General features: G+C 41.7%; 1 protein-coding gene across 10 annotated transcripts in view; it reads left to right on the forward strand.

Annotated features, from left to right (window-relative positions):
• The window catches only part of DMD (dystrophin), a 2,172,325-nt gene that overhangs the window by 453,245 nt on the left and 1,696,521 nt on the right, over positions 1-22,559 (forward strand). For all 10 annotated transcript variants that reach the window (XM_059720821.1, XM_059720816.1, XM_059720817.1 and 7 more), the window contains one exon: positions 1,421-1,482. In XM_059720821.1, coding sequence (XP_059576804.1) covers positions 1,421-1,482 — 62 coding nt within the window. The remainder of the gene's footprint in view (positions 1-1,420; positions 1,483-22,559) is intronic.

The following is a 22,559-nucleotide window of genomic DNA, read 5'->3' on the forward strand; positions in this document are numbered from 1 at the left end:
AGCAAACACAAACTAGACACTACAATATTTATTTGATTCCAAAGCTAGTCTTTTTTCTTTTGATGTAAAATGGGGAAAACCAAGCCTCACTTTACAATCAAGTGCCAGACTACTTCAGCTGGGATCTGTGGGAAGTGGCTATGCAGGGAGCCTGGCTCGGCTGGGGACCTGAGCAGGAGAGGAGCCAGGAAAGGAGCAGGCACTGAAAGTAAGAACCTGCATATTGCCCCTGCTGTCCCTGGCTGAGCTGGGCTCCTAGGACAGCTCAGCCCTCTAATAATTAGATTCCCTCTAATCCCTCTAAGATGACACTCTAATAATTAGATTCTAGACATGGAAAATTATAACAAGCTTGGAATTTTCCATGTCTACAATGTAATTATTGGAAAGTTATCTTAAATTTTAAGTTATCTTGGTTTCGAGTAAACAGAGTAATATCACTGAAGCAAATTAATTTATAAAAGCAAACCAAATATTCAAAAGCATTTTTGCAGCATTCTTGAAAGGTCACGGCTAAAACTAATATGTTTCTTCTCACTGTATCCTTTGTGACAAAAATGCCCCCGTGAACCTTAAAGTTGTTGACACCCCACCCAACTTATTTCTAACCATGACTCCTCCATTAACTTGGACAAATTTGGCTTTCTATATGTTCAGTAAGTAAAGTATGTTGTTTCATATTTATTTGTTATTCAACTGGGTTTAAGCAATTTATGTTAGAAAAGTAGGAAATGTTATTCAAGCAAGCAACTTGATCATTCAAATTCTTTTAGCTTTTGCACTTGTTGCTATAAATTGCTCTTTTCCCTAGATGGAATACCAGGGCCAGATCCTTCAAACATAGCAATGAAAGAATACCTTTATTCGCATGAGTAAGCACACTGCAGTTAATGGGACTGCTGTCATAAAGTTTCTTCTATGTTTCCAGGCCAAAGCCCTTAGGCATCAGGGCAAATTCTGTCAGGCTAAGGAAAGAAGCAAATTCAGAGTAAAGGGACTCATGTTATCCTTTCGGAATCAGCATGTTAAAATGAACATACAGTGAAATGTTTTCTATAATGGGTTCTGATTCTGAAGATCCAGAATATCATCAGGCAGAATATGAGCATATTTAAGAGCTTTAAAAGGACTGAACAAAAAGATAGAACAAAACTAGAGCACGCTGAGTACCAATGATATGTTAGCCCTCCCTCATTCAATTGGACTTTTTCTCACTGTATTTATCCTTCTAAAGATTTAATGATGATAACTATGTGATTATATAGCAGCAAACATTATGCACATATTTCAGTATTTGAACCAATTGTACATAATGGTTTTCAAGCTATAACCTTTATTCATTCTAGACAAGAACTTCGTTAAACCCTGTGTAATTGGATTTTGAGTAACTATAAGAAATCCCTTTGTTTTTCTTTTGCAGATGAAAGAGAAGATATTCAAAAGAAAACATTCACAAAATGGATAAATGCCCAGTTTGCTAAGGTAAGAGAATTTCCCTTTTTAAGCCAAAAGCTTGTAATGTGCATATAAAGTCAGATTTTAAAAAACACTAATTTTCCACAATTGAGACTAAATTTTCAGAACATCTCAGCTTGGCCTGAGATCTGGTTCCTACTTTTAGATGTCTTGCATTGTAACTAAATCCTCTTTAAAAAAAAATATGCCTTTTATAATTTTAAAACAGTCTCTGTATCCTTTCCTGTTCTTACTGCTTTTTTCACTGAAAAACAGGAGAGTTGGAAGCACTGAGTTACCCCTTTGTGTTCTTTCTTTTATTCTATTTTTTTTAAAGCTAAAGATCTATAATTTATTTTGTGTATGAATGAAGTGCAATTCATGCATTTTTCATAACACTGTTACCTTTTTGACCTTAGCACTTGTATTTGTTAGAGGGAAAAAAATGATGGAGTCATTTTTTATGAAGCTCTGATTATTTATAAAGAATGTGTACACAGTCCAGTTTCCTTGAGTTAGTAAGACTCAAATGAGGAGAAAAATTCTTTGCTCACAATTCCAAGCCTCTTTCAGCAAGCACTCAACTAAATCTGTTTTGCTTAGGTTTTTCCTTTGAAAGTGTAGCAAAACTGCTCTAACTTTAACTCAGCTTCTTCCTGGGTTAGCTTGCTTCTATCACTGCAGGCTCAAGGACACATAGCAGTTAAAGTAGACACAGTCCGTGGTACAGATCTGGCCCGTGGATCTGCATCACTCAGCCTGCAATGCTGCCTGCTACAATGGACCACACACTAGACCCAGCTCTGCGTGCTGCCTGTAGTACTGTGGAACCCATCTGGTTTGGGTTGTATATAACGTGTTACCAGATTTGCCCATCACTTTGGGGTGCGCTCATTTATTAGGGGTATGTTTCTGGGGTCTCTGTAATTCTAGCAATGTGCTGCTTGTGTTGCTTGTGTTTCTGTATGGAGCTGGATCTCTTCCTTCTACAAGTCCTCATCCCGAATGGAATAATCTTGCAGGACTCATTTTCAGTGGGGCTGGGTTCCTCCAACCACCGAATCAGTCAAACACATATATCCTCATACACACACAGATTAGCACACATATATGCCCATACACACACAGATTAGCCTGAGCCAGGCTGAGTTATTCAGCATTGACAGGCTAACACCCTCATATGCCTTGAACTCAGTTCATCAGGGCAAAAATAAAATGCAGTCAGACACAAGCACACAGGTTAACAGAGCATATCTGAGTCATGCTGGGATATTCAGCATTGACAGGCTGACACCCTCATGTGCCTTGAACTCAGTTCATCCCTTATTTCAGCAGAACAATAATAAATGCAGTTAGACAAACATACACACATGCTAACAGAGTACGTCTGAGCAGGCTGGGTCCGATCAGCACTTTCAGCTGATACCCCCATGCACCTCAAAACTCAGCACATCCCAATCTCTTGTCACAATGATCCTAGTAGTAACTCCCTTGATGAACGGACCTCACCGTAGTTTTGAGCATTACAGGGTTCTGTGGTTTAGGTAAAAGAAGCATTGCTGTAGAACAAATGGGGAGGTCAAGGGGACGGAAGAATACGTGAGGTTCAGAGAGAGAGAGTATAGCAACCAGCTTGACCCTAAAAGTTATTTATTGCCAGGTATATGAACTTATGATGATACCAGTAGTAATAGCTGTACAAGAGAGACAAATAAAATAGTTACAATATTACATGGTTTCAATTAGGTATTTGGGGAAGTCTAGCTTAAGTTTGATTAGCAAAAGTCAGGTTCAAGAAGCTGTGCCTGGAGTAAGAGAGTAACAGTCATAAACTCCTCCAAGACCATTTTAGGCTGGATGTAAGAAAAAGTTTCTTTAGTGTCCAAATCCCCAAGACCTGGAATAGACTTCCTGCAGAAGTGGTGCAGGCACCTACTCTGGACTCATTCAAGAAATGCTTGGATGCTTATCTTGTTGGGATCCTTTGACCCTAGCTGACTTCCTGCCCCTGGGTCAGGGGGCTGGACTTGATGATCTTTGAGCTCCCCTCCAGCCCTAATGTCTGTGAAATCTATGAAAAGTCAGGTTCCTGGAGTCAGAGAAGAGAGAGAGAGAGAGAGAGAGAGAGTCTGGGTCTCACCACTCAGTGAAGCTTGAATCAGTTGAAATTCCCAGGTGTTTGTTGGATCTTGCAAACAGGCAGAGCCCTCAGGATGACCCGTGGAGCGATCCCAAGCAGTAAAGGATTGGAACTGGTGCAGCTTTTGGATCCAAGCACCAGGACAGAAACTTGAGCTTGGGTAGGGTTTTTTGTAGAGAACTACCAGTGTCTCAAGGGAGAGCACTAGGTTTGTTTATGGGTAAATTATGGCTCATATGCTGCATAATAGTAATTGATCACTCCTGGCTATGGGTGGTATTACTTTGAGGGAGCTCACAATACAGACAGGCAGATTCAGTGTTTTGGGTACCAGTAAAGGAGTCATTACTAGAATTGATTTGATAAATGTTGAGCTGAGTGTGTGTAGATGTGGGTTGATTAACATCTGGAGCAGAGATCTCCCATCATGCAGTGCTTCTCTGATCCAAGTGTTTAGTGCAGTCCTTGCCTTGGAATCTCTGTTCTCCGTCCTGAACGCTCATGAAGGTGCTTTCCTGTCCCATCTCCCATGTAAATGAAACCAGGGGAGTTGCTTCATTCCTATCATCCTTGTCTGGAGGGCAGTGTCTCCCACTGCATCTTCATTGTCTTTTGTAAGTCCTTCCTCTAATCAGTTCTTGTCCAGACAGAGGTGTGTGTGGAGGGGTGGGGTGAGTCCTTTGTGAGTCAGACAGGCTGCATATTGTGCCAGGGTTCCCCAAGAACACAGAGCTGAGAGGTAATAAGTGCTATGCCAGACCCAATACACACAGCTAGTCTGGCATGGGCACTGCATGCTATGTATACCCCAGACCATCCCCATGTACAGTGCTGGACTAGAGTTGGTGCATGCATGCAGCTCAGGGGTCTAGGATGGGGTGCACACTGCATGCAGCACCTGTGATAGATGGGTGCTGCATGCTCGATCCAGGGCTAGTCTCAATTTAAAACATAGACCAGCCCTGCGTGCCAGATCCAACGCAGAGTGCCAGTCTCATCCAGGCAGTACATGTAGCATGTGCCCCAGACCAGCACAGCATGCTTTACACAGTGTGTACCCCAGGACAGCCTCATGCATACATGTGGCACACAGGGCTGCAGCTCACATACAGGCTGCACACATAGTTGTCACAACCCAAAGTTGTGATTTTTTTGTTTGTGTGTGCTTCGGCACTGCTAAATTATTTTCCCGCTAAATTGCAGCTTCTTTACACGGTGGAGTTTTCTGCTGCAGAAGAGAACCCTGGTGCAACGGAGAATTCCCGCCAATTTGAAGCTTTCTTTGCATGGTGCATTTCTTTTGCATCCAAGAAATGCACGGTGCAAGGAGTTCCCGCCATTTGTATGAAGATTCATGCCACATTATTGGCCGATTCTAATACATGTACACGTGGCAGCTAGCAATTGGCTTGCTAGCCATATAAAGAGCTTGGGTGGTTTCTGCCCAAGTTGGAGAGAGAGCAATTGGAGTTCGAGGGGGAGAGCGTGAAGATCTCTAAGCGCTGCGGATCCTTTCGGACCCAACGCTTTTCTTAAAAGGCAATAGAGGCCTGATAACTGAGCCCGCGGAGCTTTAACAACTCCGGGGAAAAGAACGAACAGCCTCTAGCCTCTCCCCATCGCCGATAAATTCCTAGACATATCCCTTCCTGCATATTAAAGATACGAACCCACGGAGCTTTAACAACTCCATGGGAGAGAACCTAACCGAACCCATGGAGCTTCAGCAACTCCGGGGGAGAGAAACTACCGAACCCGCGGAGCTTCAACAACTCCGGGGCTAGAACGGATTTGTTGTAGTCCTCTAACAAGGATTTAAGCGGAGCTGCACCTGGAAATTATCCAGCCTACACCACGACCATTTTTGGTGTAAGTAAACAATCTTTAAATCAACCACTACGCGTCCGTGACTAATTCTAGCTTGCCCCCGGTCGTCTCCGGCCCCGCGTGCCTGGGCTGCTGGCCACAGCCCGCGTGAGCAAAGACGGGCCCGGCTCGCCCCCGACCCGCACAATAGCCAGTCCAGAGTGCTGTGCATACAGCACCCAGACTGTATCAGCTCTACAACCTGAAGCCGGTATGCGGGGCCACTCTGTGGGCCTGAGCCAGTCTGCAAACTGGCCCTGTGCCCCTTATCTGGCCTGCAGAGCCATATGAATTTGGCATCCCTAAGCTGGAGGATGAGAGGATGACACCAGCAGCTGACCACTCCCTTTTGCAATATCTGCAAGCAAACACTTATCCTTGCACTGAATCAACAGCAAGAGGCTATTGCAAAAAAGTTACCTTCTTCTACAGTGTATTAGCAGGAAAATCCTATTTAAGACCCAGGAGGTAATGCTTCTACTGTTTTCAGTGTTAGTGAGGTCCTTGGTGGAGTACTGTGCTACCATGTTATAAGAAAGATGCAGACAAATTAGAAATAATTTAAACACTAAGCTGTAAGGGAAGGAATTGGGTTTGGTTAGATCTGAAAGCCAAAAATTGCAGGTGGGGGAAGATAAGACATCTCATAAGGCATCTTATATATAACAGTTTGCTATAAGTAGGAGAGTAACCAACTGTTTTAGGCGAAGAAAAAACACAACTTTATTTGTACCAAGCAAGATTTAGCTTAGATATTTAAAAAAAAGGAAAAAAAAAAGTTTTGAATCTATATGAATTTTTAAAGAAAAAAAAAAAACCTAAGACACTAGGCTGGTTTTACAAACATCTTCCTTGAAAATTAAGAATGGGTAAACATCTCAGGGTATTTTGATGAACTAGATATGTTTGATCTTGCTTTAGTGCTGAGCAAAGAAAACACCTCTTCAGGTACCTCCCAGTCCTACATTTCCATGACTGTATTTCTATCTACTCACGTGAGCGTACATATCAAACAAATCAGCTTCTTGTTCATACAGAATTGACAGAAAACCTCTCAAATCATGACTCAGCTTCTACTCTTGACTTTCAGGTGCTCTGAATTTGGGAAACTGCCTTCTATGTTTCTCCAATCCATAAAGAAGCTTAACTGCTTTTTGCAATTTTACTTAAAGGATAGCTGACCCAAACACTGTAGAACTTTGTAAAACTGGACCCAAGTGAAAATTTCATGACTTATTCTCTCTCTCCACTTGGGAGTAGAGTACAAATACTTCCTAAACCTTTTGATGTTGGAAATTGTCTTGGGCTCGTGCCTACTTTCAACCATGGAAGTGATGTTAGTTCAGCTAACGTTATGGTTCATGATACTATGGTTAAAATTGCCATTTTGTAGTTTGGTTTACATTGTGTACGTGTGTGAACATTTGAAATGAGTTCTGCATAGTTTCTGAAATGTCTTGTTAAGCAGCTTAGCCTTAAGGGTGTACATTAGTTATAAACAGATGTTAAAATACGTTATGTCACTACTTCCTATTATTTAGGAGCAATGGATTTCTGTTCATTAATCAAGCATAAAATATTTATGGGTGAATGACTCAGTATGCAAAAAATTAAAACAGAAAACAAAGAAGTAGTCTCACTAAAAGACTAGTTGTTGAGGTCTCAGATGATGGACTTCTTTGGAGCAGAGACTTTTGTCTAGAAATAAAACTTCAGTTCCTTTTGTTGAACTCCCTTGTACACCCAGAATACCAGCCACCATTACAACTAGGCTTTTAGTGAGATCAGCTCTGTTTTCTATTTAAATTTTTTGTAAACTGAATCATTCATCCCTAAATATTTTATACTTTATCAATGAACTAAATTCCATTATTCCTGAGTAAAGAAGAGTAGTCACATATTTCACAATTTGTTTATAATCAATGTAGAGTCACATTCCATGTTCCTGAATGGAAAATCTGGGGTCCTGATTTTCATTGGCTGTAGTCAGTTTATTATTGGACTGAAAATAAGTAGTACTTTGAAGATCATAAATGGTAAAATTTTGAAATTCTTCCTCCTAGTTCACGTATGTTTAAATTTTAGTTGTAAATATTGATGTCTGTGCATGACTCAGGAAATGGTGGCTTATTAGGGTGAGAGATGAGGAAGAAAAAAAATAATGCCTTTATGATTGCATATGAAGTCACATTACCGGATCTGATGAGGAGGTTCAACTGAAAACATCTGGATCTGCAAGCATCAGTTACTGTTTCCTGAGTGTGACTACACAAAATGTTTTGCTGCACAGTAGACTAATCTGTTTCACCATTTAACCATATGTAGCAGCTACTGTGGAGTGAATTAGGCTAATGTATGGTTTTCTATTATTTGTAAATACAGCTAGTAGATTAAATGTGCATTAGCTACTGTGCAGTGTAGCTACCATACCATTTGTGTAGACAGTTGACCAGGAGTAAATTGCTCCTTGTCAACCCAGGCAGCAGGTGGCGGGGGGAACTGTCCCCTCACCAGTAGCTGTTTCCTGGCCCAATTGGCCAACTGGGGCAGAGGGCTGGGAAACAGCTGCAGGGGAGGGTACACTTTCTCAGCCCCCTACCCCAATCTGCCAAATGTCCCAGTTGGGGTATGCGGCTGGGAACCAGCTGCCTGGGAGATGGAACAGCCCTCACTTCCCCCCTGGCCCCCTCAAGCCCAGGCCTGACCCTGGTGTCCCCTGACAGCCCCAGGCTGGCACCTGGGGAAACCTAGAGCTCACCTTGGCTGCTGTATGGGAGCAAAACAAGACAGGAATAGCTCTGCCCTGAACCGCTTGCTTCAAGAGCAAATTTGCTCCCAACTGGTGCACATATAAACATGATCCCAGAGAAAGCTTACTGCACAGCATTTTACTGTGCAGTAATTTTTCTGTGCATGAATTGCATGTATAGAAGCACCCCCTTTGAACTAAAAGATTGGAGATAGCAGTAGACTCTTAGACTTACCCTGACCTCAAGCTCTTCTTTCAGAGGGAAGGACCCAGAGCCACACCGCATGGGTCTATGTATGCTTGAAATTGCAAGATCTTCTTTGACTTGTGCCCCTTTTCCCATGCAGCAAGCTGGGCTATGCAAAGAGCTAGGGCAGGTGACATAACTCAGTGAAAGAATAGATAACAGGACTCAGAGTCTATCTATTAAAATAATAGGGGGTTTGTGAGTAAGTACTGTAAAACCTGGAAGTACTGCCCAGGAGTTTAGCAGTTATTGTTACATTTTTTTGGTAGGATATGTAAATCAGGACAGGTTTCAAAATATGGCGTATATTTCGTTTCGTATTGTTTGATTTAAAATTAAAGTAAAGAGCTTCAGTATATACATCCCTGAAAGAGGTTAATTTGTAATTTAATGAGGATCTGCTGTGTGTGTGAGGGTAGTAGCACAGCAGTCTGTTGTAGACTAGTTCTTTATTAATAGGATATACTGGAAACTAATTAGTATTATCACGGGGTATTTCTGTCCCCAGAAATGATAATTATTGTTGAGAGCTGAAGCTTTTCTAAATCTTAAATTTAAAAATATATATTTTCTAGTGCTCTATAGCATCCTAAGTGTATTTTCTAGAAAGTTACAAATAAAGCATACATTTTTAAATATAGGGACTCTATAGGTACTGTAGGGATCTTTATAACAAATAGCTTTAATGTACCCATATTACTTAAATGATGCTTATCATGCACTTTAGAGGAACAAATGTTCAAGCATTTTACTAATGCATTGCTTAATAGGTTTTATTGTAGAAAACAGAGTTCAGTTATGAACTTTCTCTATTTGTACATACAAAATAAGGCACTTATAAATGGCAACTGATTTTGAAATGCAACCCTGTCTAGACACTGCCAACACAGGAAAAAAATGCCAGGAAATCTGTGCATTCTCATGGGATAAAAAAATCCAACAAATATCCACCAGGTGTTGAGAATAATTTATTTTGCTCCCTCATGATGTAGGGGGCATTTCAAAATAAATAAAATTTTAATGTCAGCAGTAAAAAAAGATGCATACTGAAATGCAGGGAATAGCGAAGTAACATGGGTTCTGTGAGTTTTAATTGTATACTATGTTCTCATGGCTAATTTTAGGTTCGGTATTGTTGCTCAATATTATAATTTATAAGTGGTTTTCCTACAAAAGCACTAATGTGTGGGTGAGTTTTCAATATTTAAACTTGAAGTGCTGCATGTCAAGAAGCCAAACTTGTTTTTCTTCATATTCACATTTTTAAGTGAGTAGGACTTAATGTGATTGGCTATATTCTCCTAGAGAGAAAGAAAACGTTCAGGTATAAATTCACATCAGCCTGTTGTACCTCTTAAATGTGTTTTTAACCTGGTACAGAAACAGGAGTTATTTTTCAATAGTTTGAGCTGGAAAAATGAAAACTATTTTTCATTAATAATTTGATGATTGTAAAGCAATATTTTTTTTCTATTTCAGTTTTTATAAGAAAAAAACATAAGGTTCAAGCTGTGTTTTTTTTTCTGTTACTTGTATTTCACCCTCCACTTTTCCTCTCTTCCCTGTCTCCTGTTTTAACCTTTCTCTAAGTTATCACTGAAAAAGGCAGGGAGAAGAGAAAGAGAAGACGGTATATAATGATAAACTAAAATACCTTAATTTTTCCATGTCAATATTTCATAGGAGGAAAAAAACAACCAAAGAATTTGGAAATAACTATTGTTAATGATGACATTAGTGTGAAAAAAGCTATTTGTGATGGGTGGGAGGGGGAGATCTGAACAAATCTGAACAGTTTTAGTTGTTTTAGAATTAGGATGCCATTTTTGCAAGCATACATAGTGTGCAAACAAGCAAATAATAGAGAGAGGGTCACTTATAAATATAATCCACTAAACTCCACTTTAGCTGCCAAACTTTTTACCATTTGGGCTTTCATTTCCCCATCCTAGGATCTTATCCGGTGGTCACTGAATGACTTCCTTTTCATTTTCCTGGACTAATGACTTTAAATTAGATTCCTTTTATGCAATAGCCGTCTCATGGAAAAACCTGCCACAAATGGACTGTCCATTGGCATTTGTAGGATAGATACCAAGCATTTAAATAGAAAGAGCTTGTACTGCACCAAAAGTGGATGGAGCATGTGACAGGAGATTTGACACTAGTGCTTTTTATAATCCCATTCTGAGGATAAGCCTTCAATTTCCAGTGCTGTCAATCCTAATCCCCTTTGTGACAGTAATTTAAATTAAAGCCACCCTGATGACTTGGGGAGTATAAATATAGTACAAGATATTAGGACTTGGAGAAATGATAATCATAGGCCCATAAGTAGGATTTTGGACTTCTGATGAACAAATTTGAGAAACTAAGAAAATTATTTAAGGATGTTGACTGGACTTGGGTGCTCAAGAATTTAAATTCAGAAGAGCCATGGAATCACTTCAAGTCATAAGTACAAATGCTATCTGGAATTTGCAACCAAAGTAAGAGCTAGAAATTGGAAGGGGAGGACTACAGAAAACATTGGATAAATGGGAGTCTTAAATATGAATAATAAGCAGAAATTCTGCAAAGAATGGATAAATATAATTTTCTGGTAAGGAGAGAATAATTTTCAGATTAAAAAGTAAAGAAAATGAGAATGGCAATAAACTTACCAAAGCTAGACCCTGCAAAGAAAATCAAATCAAACAGCACATATATGAGAGTAGACCACTGTTAACTGCAAATAGCATGGACAATTTAGGTGTTCCTGAAATACTTAAAGAATTATTTGCTCCTATCTTTAAAAGGGGCAAAAATGCTTATGAGGATGATAGTAAGTTACCAAATAGGAATAAGGATATGGTAATGGAAATTACCATATCTCGTATGAATGCAGCTCTTAAATTGGTTACTGTCACAAAACTGGGTGGGAGGGGGGAAGGCAGATAATCTCCATCTCAAAATACTGAAAGGACTTGTACATGAAATAGCAATTCCTCTACTGCAGATATTCAATCTATCTGTTTGGAGAGAGTGCCCAGGACCAGATTAAAAAAGGGGGATCTATACAACTCCAGACCCATCAGCTTCACTTCAGTATTCAATATTCTCCAAGTTCTTAAAATAGATATTGAAAGGATCAAAGGGGGCAAGAGGGCACAAAAGCCCCCATGTCTCACCAAAAGCATCCAGGAACATCTCCTAGCTGAAAGGAAGGCTTACACCCAATGGAAGGGAGGAGCCATCACCAGGGACGACTATACCTCGGTTGCTCAGGGCTATAGGGGGGCGGTCAGGAAGGACAAGGCGGAGATGGAACTGGGACTAGCTACCCTGATCAAGGACAACAAGAAGTCCTTTTTTAAATACATAGGGGAAAAAGAAGATACTGGGTAATGTGGGGCCTCTGCAAGACACGCTAGGAAATCTAGTTGTCGCACCAGACGACAAGGCTAACCTATTTAATGATTTCTTTGCCTCCATTTTCCTAAGTAGGGACCAGATCAGCCTGTACACTGGGACCCCCTCAGGCCCTGGGGGAGGCACACCCAGGCCTAGGGTCAGTGAGGATCTAGTCAGGGAACTTCTGGAGGGACTGGACTTATTTAAATCAGCTGGTCCTAACGATCTCCACCCCAGAGCGCTGAGGGAATTAACAGAGGTCATTGCGGGATCCCTGGCATGGCTTTACGAGCACTCGTGGTGCTCTGGTGTGGTGCCAGAGGACTGGAAAAAGGCCAATGTGGTTTCCATTTTCAAAAAAGGAGGAAGGAGGACCCAGGGAACTATAGGCCAGTTAGTCTTACCTCGATCCTGAGTAAGCTTTTTGAGATAATTATCCTGGTGCATGTCCACGAGGGGCCAGCAGGGAGGTTATGCTTAAGGGCAACCAACATGGGTTCATTAAAGGCAGGTCCTGTCAGGCCAACCTGGTGGCATTCTATGACCAGGTCACAAAATCCTTAGACACAGGGGTAGCAGTGCACGTAGTCTTTCTGGAGTTCAGGAAGGCCTTCGACACTGTCTGTCACCCCATTCTCATTAAAAAATTAGGGGACTGTGGCGTCAACACCTACACAGTCAAATGGGTCACTAACTGGCTGCAGGGCCACACCCAGAGAGTGGTGGTGGATTGGTCATCTTCGACCTGGAGGGATGTGGGCAGTGGGGTCCCCCAGGGCTCGGTCCTCGGACCCGCGCTGTTCAACATCTTCATCAGTGACTTGGACAAGGGAGTAAAAAGCACCCTGTCAAATTTGCTGACGACACTAAGATGTGGGGGGATGTGGGCACGCTAGGAAGGAGGAATAGGCTGCAATTGGACCTAGACAGGTTATAGGGGTGGGCAGATGAGAACAGGATGTATTTCAACACTGACAAGTGCAAGGTGCCTCACCTGGGGAGGAAGAACCAGCTGCATACCTACAGGCTGGGGAACTCCCTTCTCATCAGTGCAGAGGCAGAAAAGGATCTTGGAATCATTGATGCCAAAATGAACATGGGCCGACAGTGTGGGGACACAGTCAGGAAAGCCAACCGCACCTTGTCATGCATCCACAGATGCATCTCGAGCAGGTCCAAGGTGGTGAATTCCCCCTCTATGCGGCACTGGTCAGGCCGCAGTTGGAGTACTGCAACCAGTTCTGGGTGCTGCACTTCAGGAGAGATGTGGACAGCATTGAGAGGGTCCAGAGGAGGGCCACCCGCATGATCAGGGGGCAGGCCCTACGAGGAGAGGCCTCCAAGCACTACCAGGAGTGACTAGAAATAATGGTCACAAGGTGGCAGAGGATAGATTCAGGCTAGACATCAGGAGGCGTTACTTCACTGTCAGGGCGGCTAGGATCTGGAACCAACTTCCAAGCAAAGTGGTGCTGGCTCCTACCCTGGGGATCTTTAAGAGGAGGTTAGATGAACACTTTGCTGGGGTCGTTTGACCCCAGTACTTTTTCCTGCCATGGCAGGGGGTCGGACTTGATCATCTGCTCATGTCCCTTCTGACCCTACCAACTATGAAAGAAAAAATAATCAGTGCTATGGAGATAAACAGAAAATGAGACAAATAACAATAAGATTTTAGCCACAGAAAATTATGTCAGACCAGTATAATATTCTTTTATGATAGTATGACTTCTTAGATAAGGACAATACAATGGTCCCATCTATCTAGATAAGCAGATAGTGTTTGATGTTGTGCCTCAAAGGAAATTTTAGCTAAGACAGAAAATATAGGGTTTAATATTCTAAGTATGAGATCAATAATGGAGCTAGTTAGATTTTAGTGGGTTTTATTTTTTCAAAAGTGTTATCTGACTGGGAAGAGGTTACTAGTGGTATTCCATAGGAACAGGTTTGGGACCTATTTTGTAGAATATATTCATTGTCTTCCTTAGTGAAAGAATTAGACATCTGCACATATTGCCAATATGGAAGAGGATCAGATTATCATGTACAAAGATTTAGATAAATGTGTGGGCAGAACCCCCTCTCTCCCAAAGCCTTCTGTCAGTCAGCTGCAGCAGGATGCAGGCAGAGCCCTTAGCTATCAGATGCCACCTAATCCATGGCTCCGTGGATTGAATCAAAAGGCTCTTCAGGTTGGATCTGGTCCACAGGCCATAGATTGCAGTTTGAGGTATTTCCTGGATGTTGTCTACGTCTCAGCTCTGTACAGTAAGGTAGGGATCACAACTGCTTGATAAACCATGAGCTTGGTTTTGAATCTGATGTCACAGTCTTCAAACACCTATTTCGTCAGGGGTCTGAAGGCTGTACTTGCACATTTGAGGTGATGTTGGATTTCTTCATCAATGTCAGTCTTCTTTGAGAGATGGTTTCTGAGGTACGGGAAATATTGTTCTCTGGAGTCTCACTGTAAATCAGAATTATCAGAGCTATGGGCTGTTCAGTAAGAGTTGTTGATGGAGGACATTAGTCTTCTGAATGTTAAGCATTAGTCCCATTTTCTTGTATGCCTCAGTAAAGACATCAATGATTGCCTGAAAATCTTCTTTTGAGTGAACACACACTACACCATAAGCATCATAAGCATACTGGAGCTCAGTGATTGAGGTCGGTGTAGTTGTGGGTCAAATTATATGGTGTACTAGGCAGGGTATTTTGTACAGGGACAAAAAATTATTAGTAAGAGTATCACTTAAAATGGAATTTGTAAGAATCCATTTAAACTATTACCTAAATTCTCCAATGTTTAATGAATTTAAATTCACAAGGGAACTGGCACAAAGAAGGGCTAGTAGGATCATTTGGGGAATGGAAAGCCTAATTTATAAGAAGAGATTACAAGAACTTGGCTTGTTTAACATAGCAACATAAAGCTTGAGAGAAGATATACTTACTCTTCCTAAATATATTTACTAATTCATAAATATATTTGTGGATGAATATCAGGAAAGGAGAAAAGCTATTAAGTTAAAGGACAATATTGATACAAGATCAAATTGATGCAAACTATGCAAACAAATTTGGACTGGAAAATAGGAGGTTTCTAACCATTAGAGAAGTGAAATTCTGGAAGATTTTGTAAGGGTTGAGCTTGGTAAATTTGTGGAGAGTATATTATAGTAGACAATAAGGTGTTTGTGGCTTTGTCTGTTTGAGGTTAATTTGAGGCACTTGAAAGAAACTTGATCTCTATGTAAGGTGTTTGATTGTGGAAGGTATTTTGTTGTACTTCATCAGAGTTGATTTTTCCCCTCTAAAGTTCACTAATTGGTTCCTTTCCCTATTCCCTCTCCACCCCTCCCCTTTTTACACATGCAGTTTTCCCTGAACCATTGGACATTATCTACGAATGGGGATGGGAGATTTTTTTGGGGTGCATTTTTAAATGGTAGTGAGAAACCTCTCAGGTGCCTGGGTCTTACTCAGGGGTGTGTCAATCACCATACTTGGGATCCATAAGAAATTTCCCCCCAGATCACTTGGATAAGAACTTGCTATTGATTGTGTTCCCTAGGACCTTTTTAACTCACCAAACTCCCTGACCTTCCTTAAAATTGCACTGCTTGTTGCCTTTATCTCCCCTGCTCTTTTTCAGCATATTGTAGGTTCTTTTTTATAAGGTTGTTTGTGAATATTTTTGTAGATCCTTTTGGATCTATGGTGGCCTGTTAACACATGCAACCAGACTCAGTAACACAGAAATTCCACTTAAATTTTATGCTTCCTAGATTCTAAGAAAGGAGCAGTCTTTTTTGTTTGTTTTTTTTGGTGGGGGGGGTTGTTCTGTTTTGTTTTGGTAGAGTAGACATTACTGGGTTGATTTATGAAGCTTTCAAAGTGCTAGTTTTCAAGGAATTATGTTAACCATTGTGACCAGTGCACTTCTAATTTTATTAGATGTGCCATTCCTTTAACTTTGCTGAATTAGCATAACATAATAAAATATTTGAATTAAAAAAATAGGGGACACAAAAACCACAGTCTCCAAAGTTCAGTCAATGATACCACCAAATTATTTTTGTGACAGATCATAGTCAAGTGAAGACAGATTTGGAGCTTGTTGAATAAAGACTTGAATAAAGTCTCAGATAGGTATGTGGAAGTTCAGATATCCATTATCACATGCCAGTGATACCCACTGGTTCTTTTTCTGTTCTTAAAGTAGTACATTCATACAGTTTGCCTTCATAAGATTAGATTAGAGGCTACCCCCAACTCTCACTCACTATGGATAATGAAAAGAGTGCCAACTTTAAGAGCCAACATCACAGATAAGCCTACAGTGTACCCACAGTAATGCAGGGGTGGACAAAATACAGCCCGTGGGCCATATCCGACCCACCAGGCCATTCTATCCGGCCCGCCAGCGAGGCTCAGAGTGAGGCAGCAGGGGTGCAGGGCATGGGCTGGCAGGGGTTTGTGGAGCCAGGATGGGCTGTACTAGTAGGAAGAGAGGGGACCTGGCTCAGCTCCATAAAGCCCCAGCCAGCCAGGACTCTGCACTCCTTCCACCCTGCTCTGGGCCCTGCTGCTGGCCCCAGGACACCGGTGCAGGCCCCATGCTCCTGTCTAATTGTTGCTGGCTCCTACACACCCACTCCCAGCCCCAGTCCCTTCCTCCCCCATACCCCTTCCCTCTTCCCTCCTCAACCCCAACAGACTTACCAGCTGGAGGCAGCTGTGTCAGCTGTGTGTTTAGTCTAGGCTGAATCTCTGAAGCCGCCAAATCTTTTCTGAAGCTTTTCTGAATCAATTTGGATGCTTCAAATCGATTTGGAGCTTTTAATTGGTCTCCCAATTTGATTATGATTCGGAGAGTCAGTCCCCAAATCAGGCTGAATCTCCTCCAGATCAAATCAGCTACCAAAGCTTCTTACAGCCCTAAGGGAGAGCTCTGATGCTCGCTTCACTTCAGGAGGGGGTCTGCAGAGATGCCCCTTCACCCCAGCCACAGCCTTTGCAAATTACAGCAACCAGTTATGGTACGAAGCTCACACATCCCTCTCAACTGTGCTGCCTGTGGCACTGCTAAGCAGGGCTCTGACACTACCTATATCTCAGAAGAAGCAGCAGCTGGAGTAGTTTAGGCATGCACTAAACAGATGTAACTTAATCCTTATGTATATAGGAGAAATCAACTTCCAATCTCTTTAGACTATTTGGCTTGAAATATTTGAAGCCTTGATGTTTAACTTCAAAATTTTGTTTTGCTTCCTCAGCCCAAAGTAAAATATATATATATATTAAAAAAAAGTAGTACTCTCTCTCTTTTATTTATTTATTTATTTTACAAACTGTACTATAGATTTACTATGCCTGATTCACAGTTATACATGGATTTTTGTTTTGTTTTGTTTTTTTTTACCTCACACTGCTAAAGGGACAGACACTACATCCTGAGGCAAGGCCCTGCCAGGTGTGAGGGAGCAAAGGGGAAGGTCAGAGACAGGCAGAGGGTATAGTCAGAGGATTACAACTCAACGTAAAATTTGAGATGCAGTTGGCAAGGACTATAAAAGGCAATACAAAGGGACTGTACAAGAATATCAAAAGTAAGAGGTAGATCAGAGAAACTATAGGTCCCCTACTGAATGCAGAAGACAATCTAGTTATGAATGATTCAGAGAGGATGGAAGCATTTGATGTCTTTTTTTACTTCTGTTTTTACAAATAGGGGCAGCTACCAGATGAAAAATTATTAGGTGCTTGGGAGGCAAGACTTAAGAGGAAAGACTGAAAGAACTAGGGATATTTACCCTGGAGAAGAGAAGACTGAGGAGGAATTTGATATTTGAATTTGGGAATTTGAATTTGATATATCAGTCTTCAAATACCTGAAGGGCAAGTATAGAGAGGATGAAGATGGTTTTGATTTTGTGGATGTAGGAGATAGGACTAAAAGCAATGGCCTCAAGCTGAAGCAGGTTGGAAATTAAGAAGAACTTTCTGATCATGAGGCTGATCAAACCCTGGGACAAGCTACTTAGAGAAATTGAGGCATCTCCATCTCTATAAGTTTAGGTGATTAGGTTAGACAGACACTTGACTTCTGTTTGGTCAGGAATGAGCCTGTCTTGAGCAGAGGGCTGGGCTTCATGACTTTGTGAGGCCCCTTCCAGCCCCACTTGCTTGTGATCATAAGCAATGTGTGCCCCTGGAAGCTGGGGACAGGGGCACGGCGACTGCCTACAGGCAGCAGCAGCAGTGGTGGCATGGTGGTGAGGAGCTCCCGCAGGCGGTGTCAGCAGTGAGGGGGGTGGGGGTGGTGAGCGCCAAGCAGCAGTCAGCAACCGCCCACAGACACCACTGGTAGCATTGGCAATGGTCAGTGGTGATTGGCGACTACCCACAGATACTGCCATCAGTGTCGGTGGTGGGGAGTGGTGAATGGTGACTGCCTGCAGGTGCCACCAGCAGTGTCAACAGTACTTCTCTCAGGAGGTGCACTGCTAATTTTAGGGGGTACATATGCACTTGCATGCACCCCCTATGCATCACCAATGCTTGCCAGCCAATTAACTTTGCTTGAGGCAGGAGAGTCCGCAGAGGCATCAGGGAGCAGGGGGTAGGGAGAATTTGTGGAGGGATCAGGAGGACTAGCAGGATCTGCAGGAGTGATGAAAGGTGCAGGTGGCACTGCAAGGAGATTGAGAGACAAGCAGGATCCACCCAGAGGGGAGCAGGGATCAGCTGGGTAGGCTGGGTCCTTTGGGAGTTAGTGTCATCTGGGAGGATTTGGCAGTATCGGGGGACTCATGGGGTCAAGAGGGAAGCTTGGGGGAAGCCAGGAGTTATTTTTAGCTTCCTGCCCTCCCCCTAGCAAACTTACACCCCCATCTTTCCTTCCCCTTACCCCACCAAGAGTTGCTTCCTAACTTCCCAGCATTGGCAAACACTGATAAAACGGGCACTGGGAGCAACTTGCAGGATAGAGAATTGTGGGTGGAGGGGAGGGTTCAGGGGGAGGCAGCAAAGCCCAGGGGGCTAGAAATAGCCTGGTGCCAGGGTGTTAGGTAAGGAAAGTGCAGCCCTGGGTCTTGGGCCAGGAACTGGGCTTTCTCAGCCCTGAGGCTTTGTATAGAAGTTTGATTCACCAATCTAACGTAGATTGTTTTGATTTGAGTGCACATTAATCCAGGTCTATTTTAGATCAGGTTCCACCATTTTTAGACTGATCTATGTGTGACATACTTCTGTACTGTTACGAGTTTAGATCAATTTCCAATCACTTAGACTGCATATAAGTGTAAGCTCCACACCTGGGCGAACTAAGTTAGATCAGGTAGCTATTTTTAATGCAATGTAACTGCCCCCTAATTCCTCTGAACAGCTGTACACTTAGCCTTAAGGTAGGCATTATAGCAGTAGTTGAACACAGCCTTTGCTGTCGTGGGCTAAAGCACGGTAGATCTTCATATAAAAAACAAACAAACTGAATTACTGTCTCTGAAATCAGTAGCACTGTGCCAATTTTAACACTCTGAAGATCTGGCTAAGTGAACGTAGATTTGATTTAAAGCCACCTTTCCTTTCTGAAGCACATATCTGGTTTAACTGTAAGCCATGTTCTCTTCGGTTATTTTAAGTTTCCTTGAGTCTAAAGAAAGAAGTTTCTTAGTTTAATTCACATACCATGGGACCAGGAAAGAACAGAGCATCAAGAAAGTCTACAAAGAAGAGTTATGTAGAAACTTGCAAGATAAAGGAGGCTGTCTTTTTATGAAGTAACACAAACTGAGACTCTAGTTCTTACTACTCAGTGGGTGTGTCTACATGTACCCCCAACTATGCAGCTGTTACTGAGCTGTTTAGTACTTGCTTTAGCAAGTACTAAATGACTGCACAGTAACCACCGTTACTGCTCAGTCCTGGCAGTGCATGGATTGTTTCCGATCCTACTGCGCAGTAGCAGTAGCATCACTGTTTGTGCCCTCCAACACTGCATCACCGTAACAGTGAGCTATGTTGTCATAGCTCATCACTATGGCAACATAGCATCTCATGTCGACTTGCCCAGGGAGTTTTAAAAGGGTTAAGAATGTCTTGTAGTGGATTCCTCATAACACTCTGGATCACGTCTTTTTATTCTGTTAAAATTAATATTTGATGGCTCCAGATGCCAACAACACAGAAGACTGTGTTTTATCGACAAAAACATGTCTGTGATGTAGACCAGTGATTCTCAGTCAGGGTGCCACGAGCTTCTTTTAAGGGTGATATAGGATGCAAACACCTGCACAATTCTCAGAATAAGTCAGATATTTCAAATAGGAATATATGATATCAAAAATATTCTGACAAGTTATGGTCTTTCTGAGTTTTTTGCAACAGAAAAATTGGTCTATTATTTTTCCAAAAATACAATGAGTGAAAACTAAGAACTATCATTTTCAGAAGGGTAGCTTGCATCTAACAAGTAGTGCCTCAAATCTCAAAAGGTTGAGACCTGCTGATGTGGACCAGGAGTGCTCAACCTCACCCCTTGAAGTCATGGAGTCTGACCTGTGGGGCTCCCCACAGGTTGGGAAACTTGGTAGTTGAGGAGGGGTAGCAATTACTACTGCTGCCCCTCTCCCTATGCCAAATTCCCAAGTCTGCATAGCAGGTTCAGGGCTCAGCCACGACCCTTTCTCCTGAGCCATCAGGTTCATGCCAAGCCATACTCCCTCTACCACTTGCCCTCCCGTCCACATAGCTGGATCAGGGCCGGGCTGCTCCCTGTCCTGCTCTGTGCAGCCAGTTTGGGCCCACCTGTGAGATTTGGCTTTTGGGCAGACTGGGTACTGCCTATCCAGACTGCACGGTAAAAGGGTTGAACCCTACTGATATAGACAGATCCTTCTGTCTGCAGGGTTTTACCATGGTTCATAAATCATGTTAAGTATGTACACGTGCCACATTATAAACATTTTGGAAAACTACACTGTAGATAGTGCTTTCATGTCACTATTCCATGATTCAAAGACCTCCATCCCATATAATTAACTGTGCTGTTTTGTCCCTCTGTCTCTGTTGTTCTTATCTTCAAACAATCCAACATTTAAAAAGAAAAGAAAGAAGGAAAAAAAATGTGGCAAAGAATAGCAGTTCACTAAGTCAAAAGCTAAATTGGATTGTGGTAAATTGTCGGGGCTCTTATTGAAGGCAAATGAAGTTTCTTTGCTTTTAAGCTTTGTGTTGCTGCTGCTATTTGTGGGGGACTCCATGTTTAGAAATTTAAGGCTTCCTTAGGTCAGTTACCATTTTACAATAAGTGCCTTGCAAGATTACACGGAAGGCTCATCATGTCTGTTTTGCATGATTAAAGGAAAAAAAAAACTTTTCATATTGTCTGAAGCCAAAATGCTGTTTAAACTTCCTATATAAAACACATTTGCACTATAATATAGTAAACAATGTTCTTTTTTGTGGACAAAGTTAAATAGCACTTTACCGTATGTGTATTTGCAGTGTGTGTATATACATATATATGTGTATGCATACACATACGGACACCCGCGTGCCAAACAAGTTGCATATTCTAAATGGTTTGTACTGATATATGGTAAATTATGTATTAGTCCTCCATGTCCTTCTTTTTTCATAATGTAGAAAACTGGGTAATAATATTTTGTATCTGTTTCAAATACCTTTGGTTAAGAAGCAAAAAAAAAAAAAAAAAAAAATCTCTCCCCCAGCCTTGCCTATGATGATTCAGGAAATATCAAACCTTCTATTGGTTTGAATAGGGCCAGGACTTTACTCTGTTCTTGATTTGAAAGAAGAATATTGTCTGTGGTTGAGAGAGTTAATGGGAACAGAACTGAGATACTCTGTATGAAGGCCAGGTATCTTAGTATATTCAAGTCCTTGCGTTTTACCACATAATGCATCAGCTAATCATTTTAAAAATTTTGCTCTCATGCTAATCTATCCATTCTGCTTTCTTAAATGTATGTGTAAGTGTTCTGAGCTTTTTAAACTGAATTAAGACCATAGGTCCAAATGTATTTGCATGCCCAACTTTACTGTTGTTATGTACATAGAATTATATACTTAAGTATCTTACTGAACTGAAGCCTACAGAATGGTGACAGTGAGAGATTCCAGTGTTGGCTTACCCTATTACCTGCCCAAGAGGCATGAGGTGGTGTTAAGGTCTCCTCTAGGACTGTCATATTTGCCTCTTTTTTTCCCACCTGCAGTTCATTATGATAGTTGGGCTGTTTTTTACATTGCAATCTAAAATGAGGTCCCTGCCACTTTATTCCTCTAGAGTGTCACGCACAGCAATGGAATTAATAGCATTACATTAATACAAAAATGGCAATAATTATGTTGATTGCAATAATCACATTAGTGATGTTGATACTTGTTCCCCAGGAACTGATTTCAGTCCACCAGTTCATGTCCTGAAAGCCATTAAACAAGCATCCCTACAGCCATATCATTTTTGGTCACTACGGGCACGAGTAGAATTTTTTTTAACTGTACCTTGAGGAGCTGTATTCTTAGTGATGTAATATCAGTAGCTCTGGATAAAACCCAGGTAAAACAAATGTTCACAAAGAAAATATTCTAAATGGGAAGTGTGCTTCAGTGTGGCAGTTTCATATGTGGCTTAAACCTAGATAATATTCTTGGGAAAACTAGTAAGATTTTAGCAT

The sequence above is a fragment of the Alligator mississippiensis genome, chromosome 1 (assembly GCF_030867095.1).
Source record: "Alligator mississippiensis isolate rAllMis1 chromosome 1, rAllMis1, whole genome shotgun sequence".
NCBI lineage: Eukaryota > Metazoa > Chordata > Crocodylia > Alligatoridae > Alligator > Alligator mississippiensis.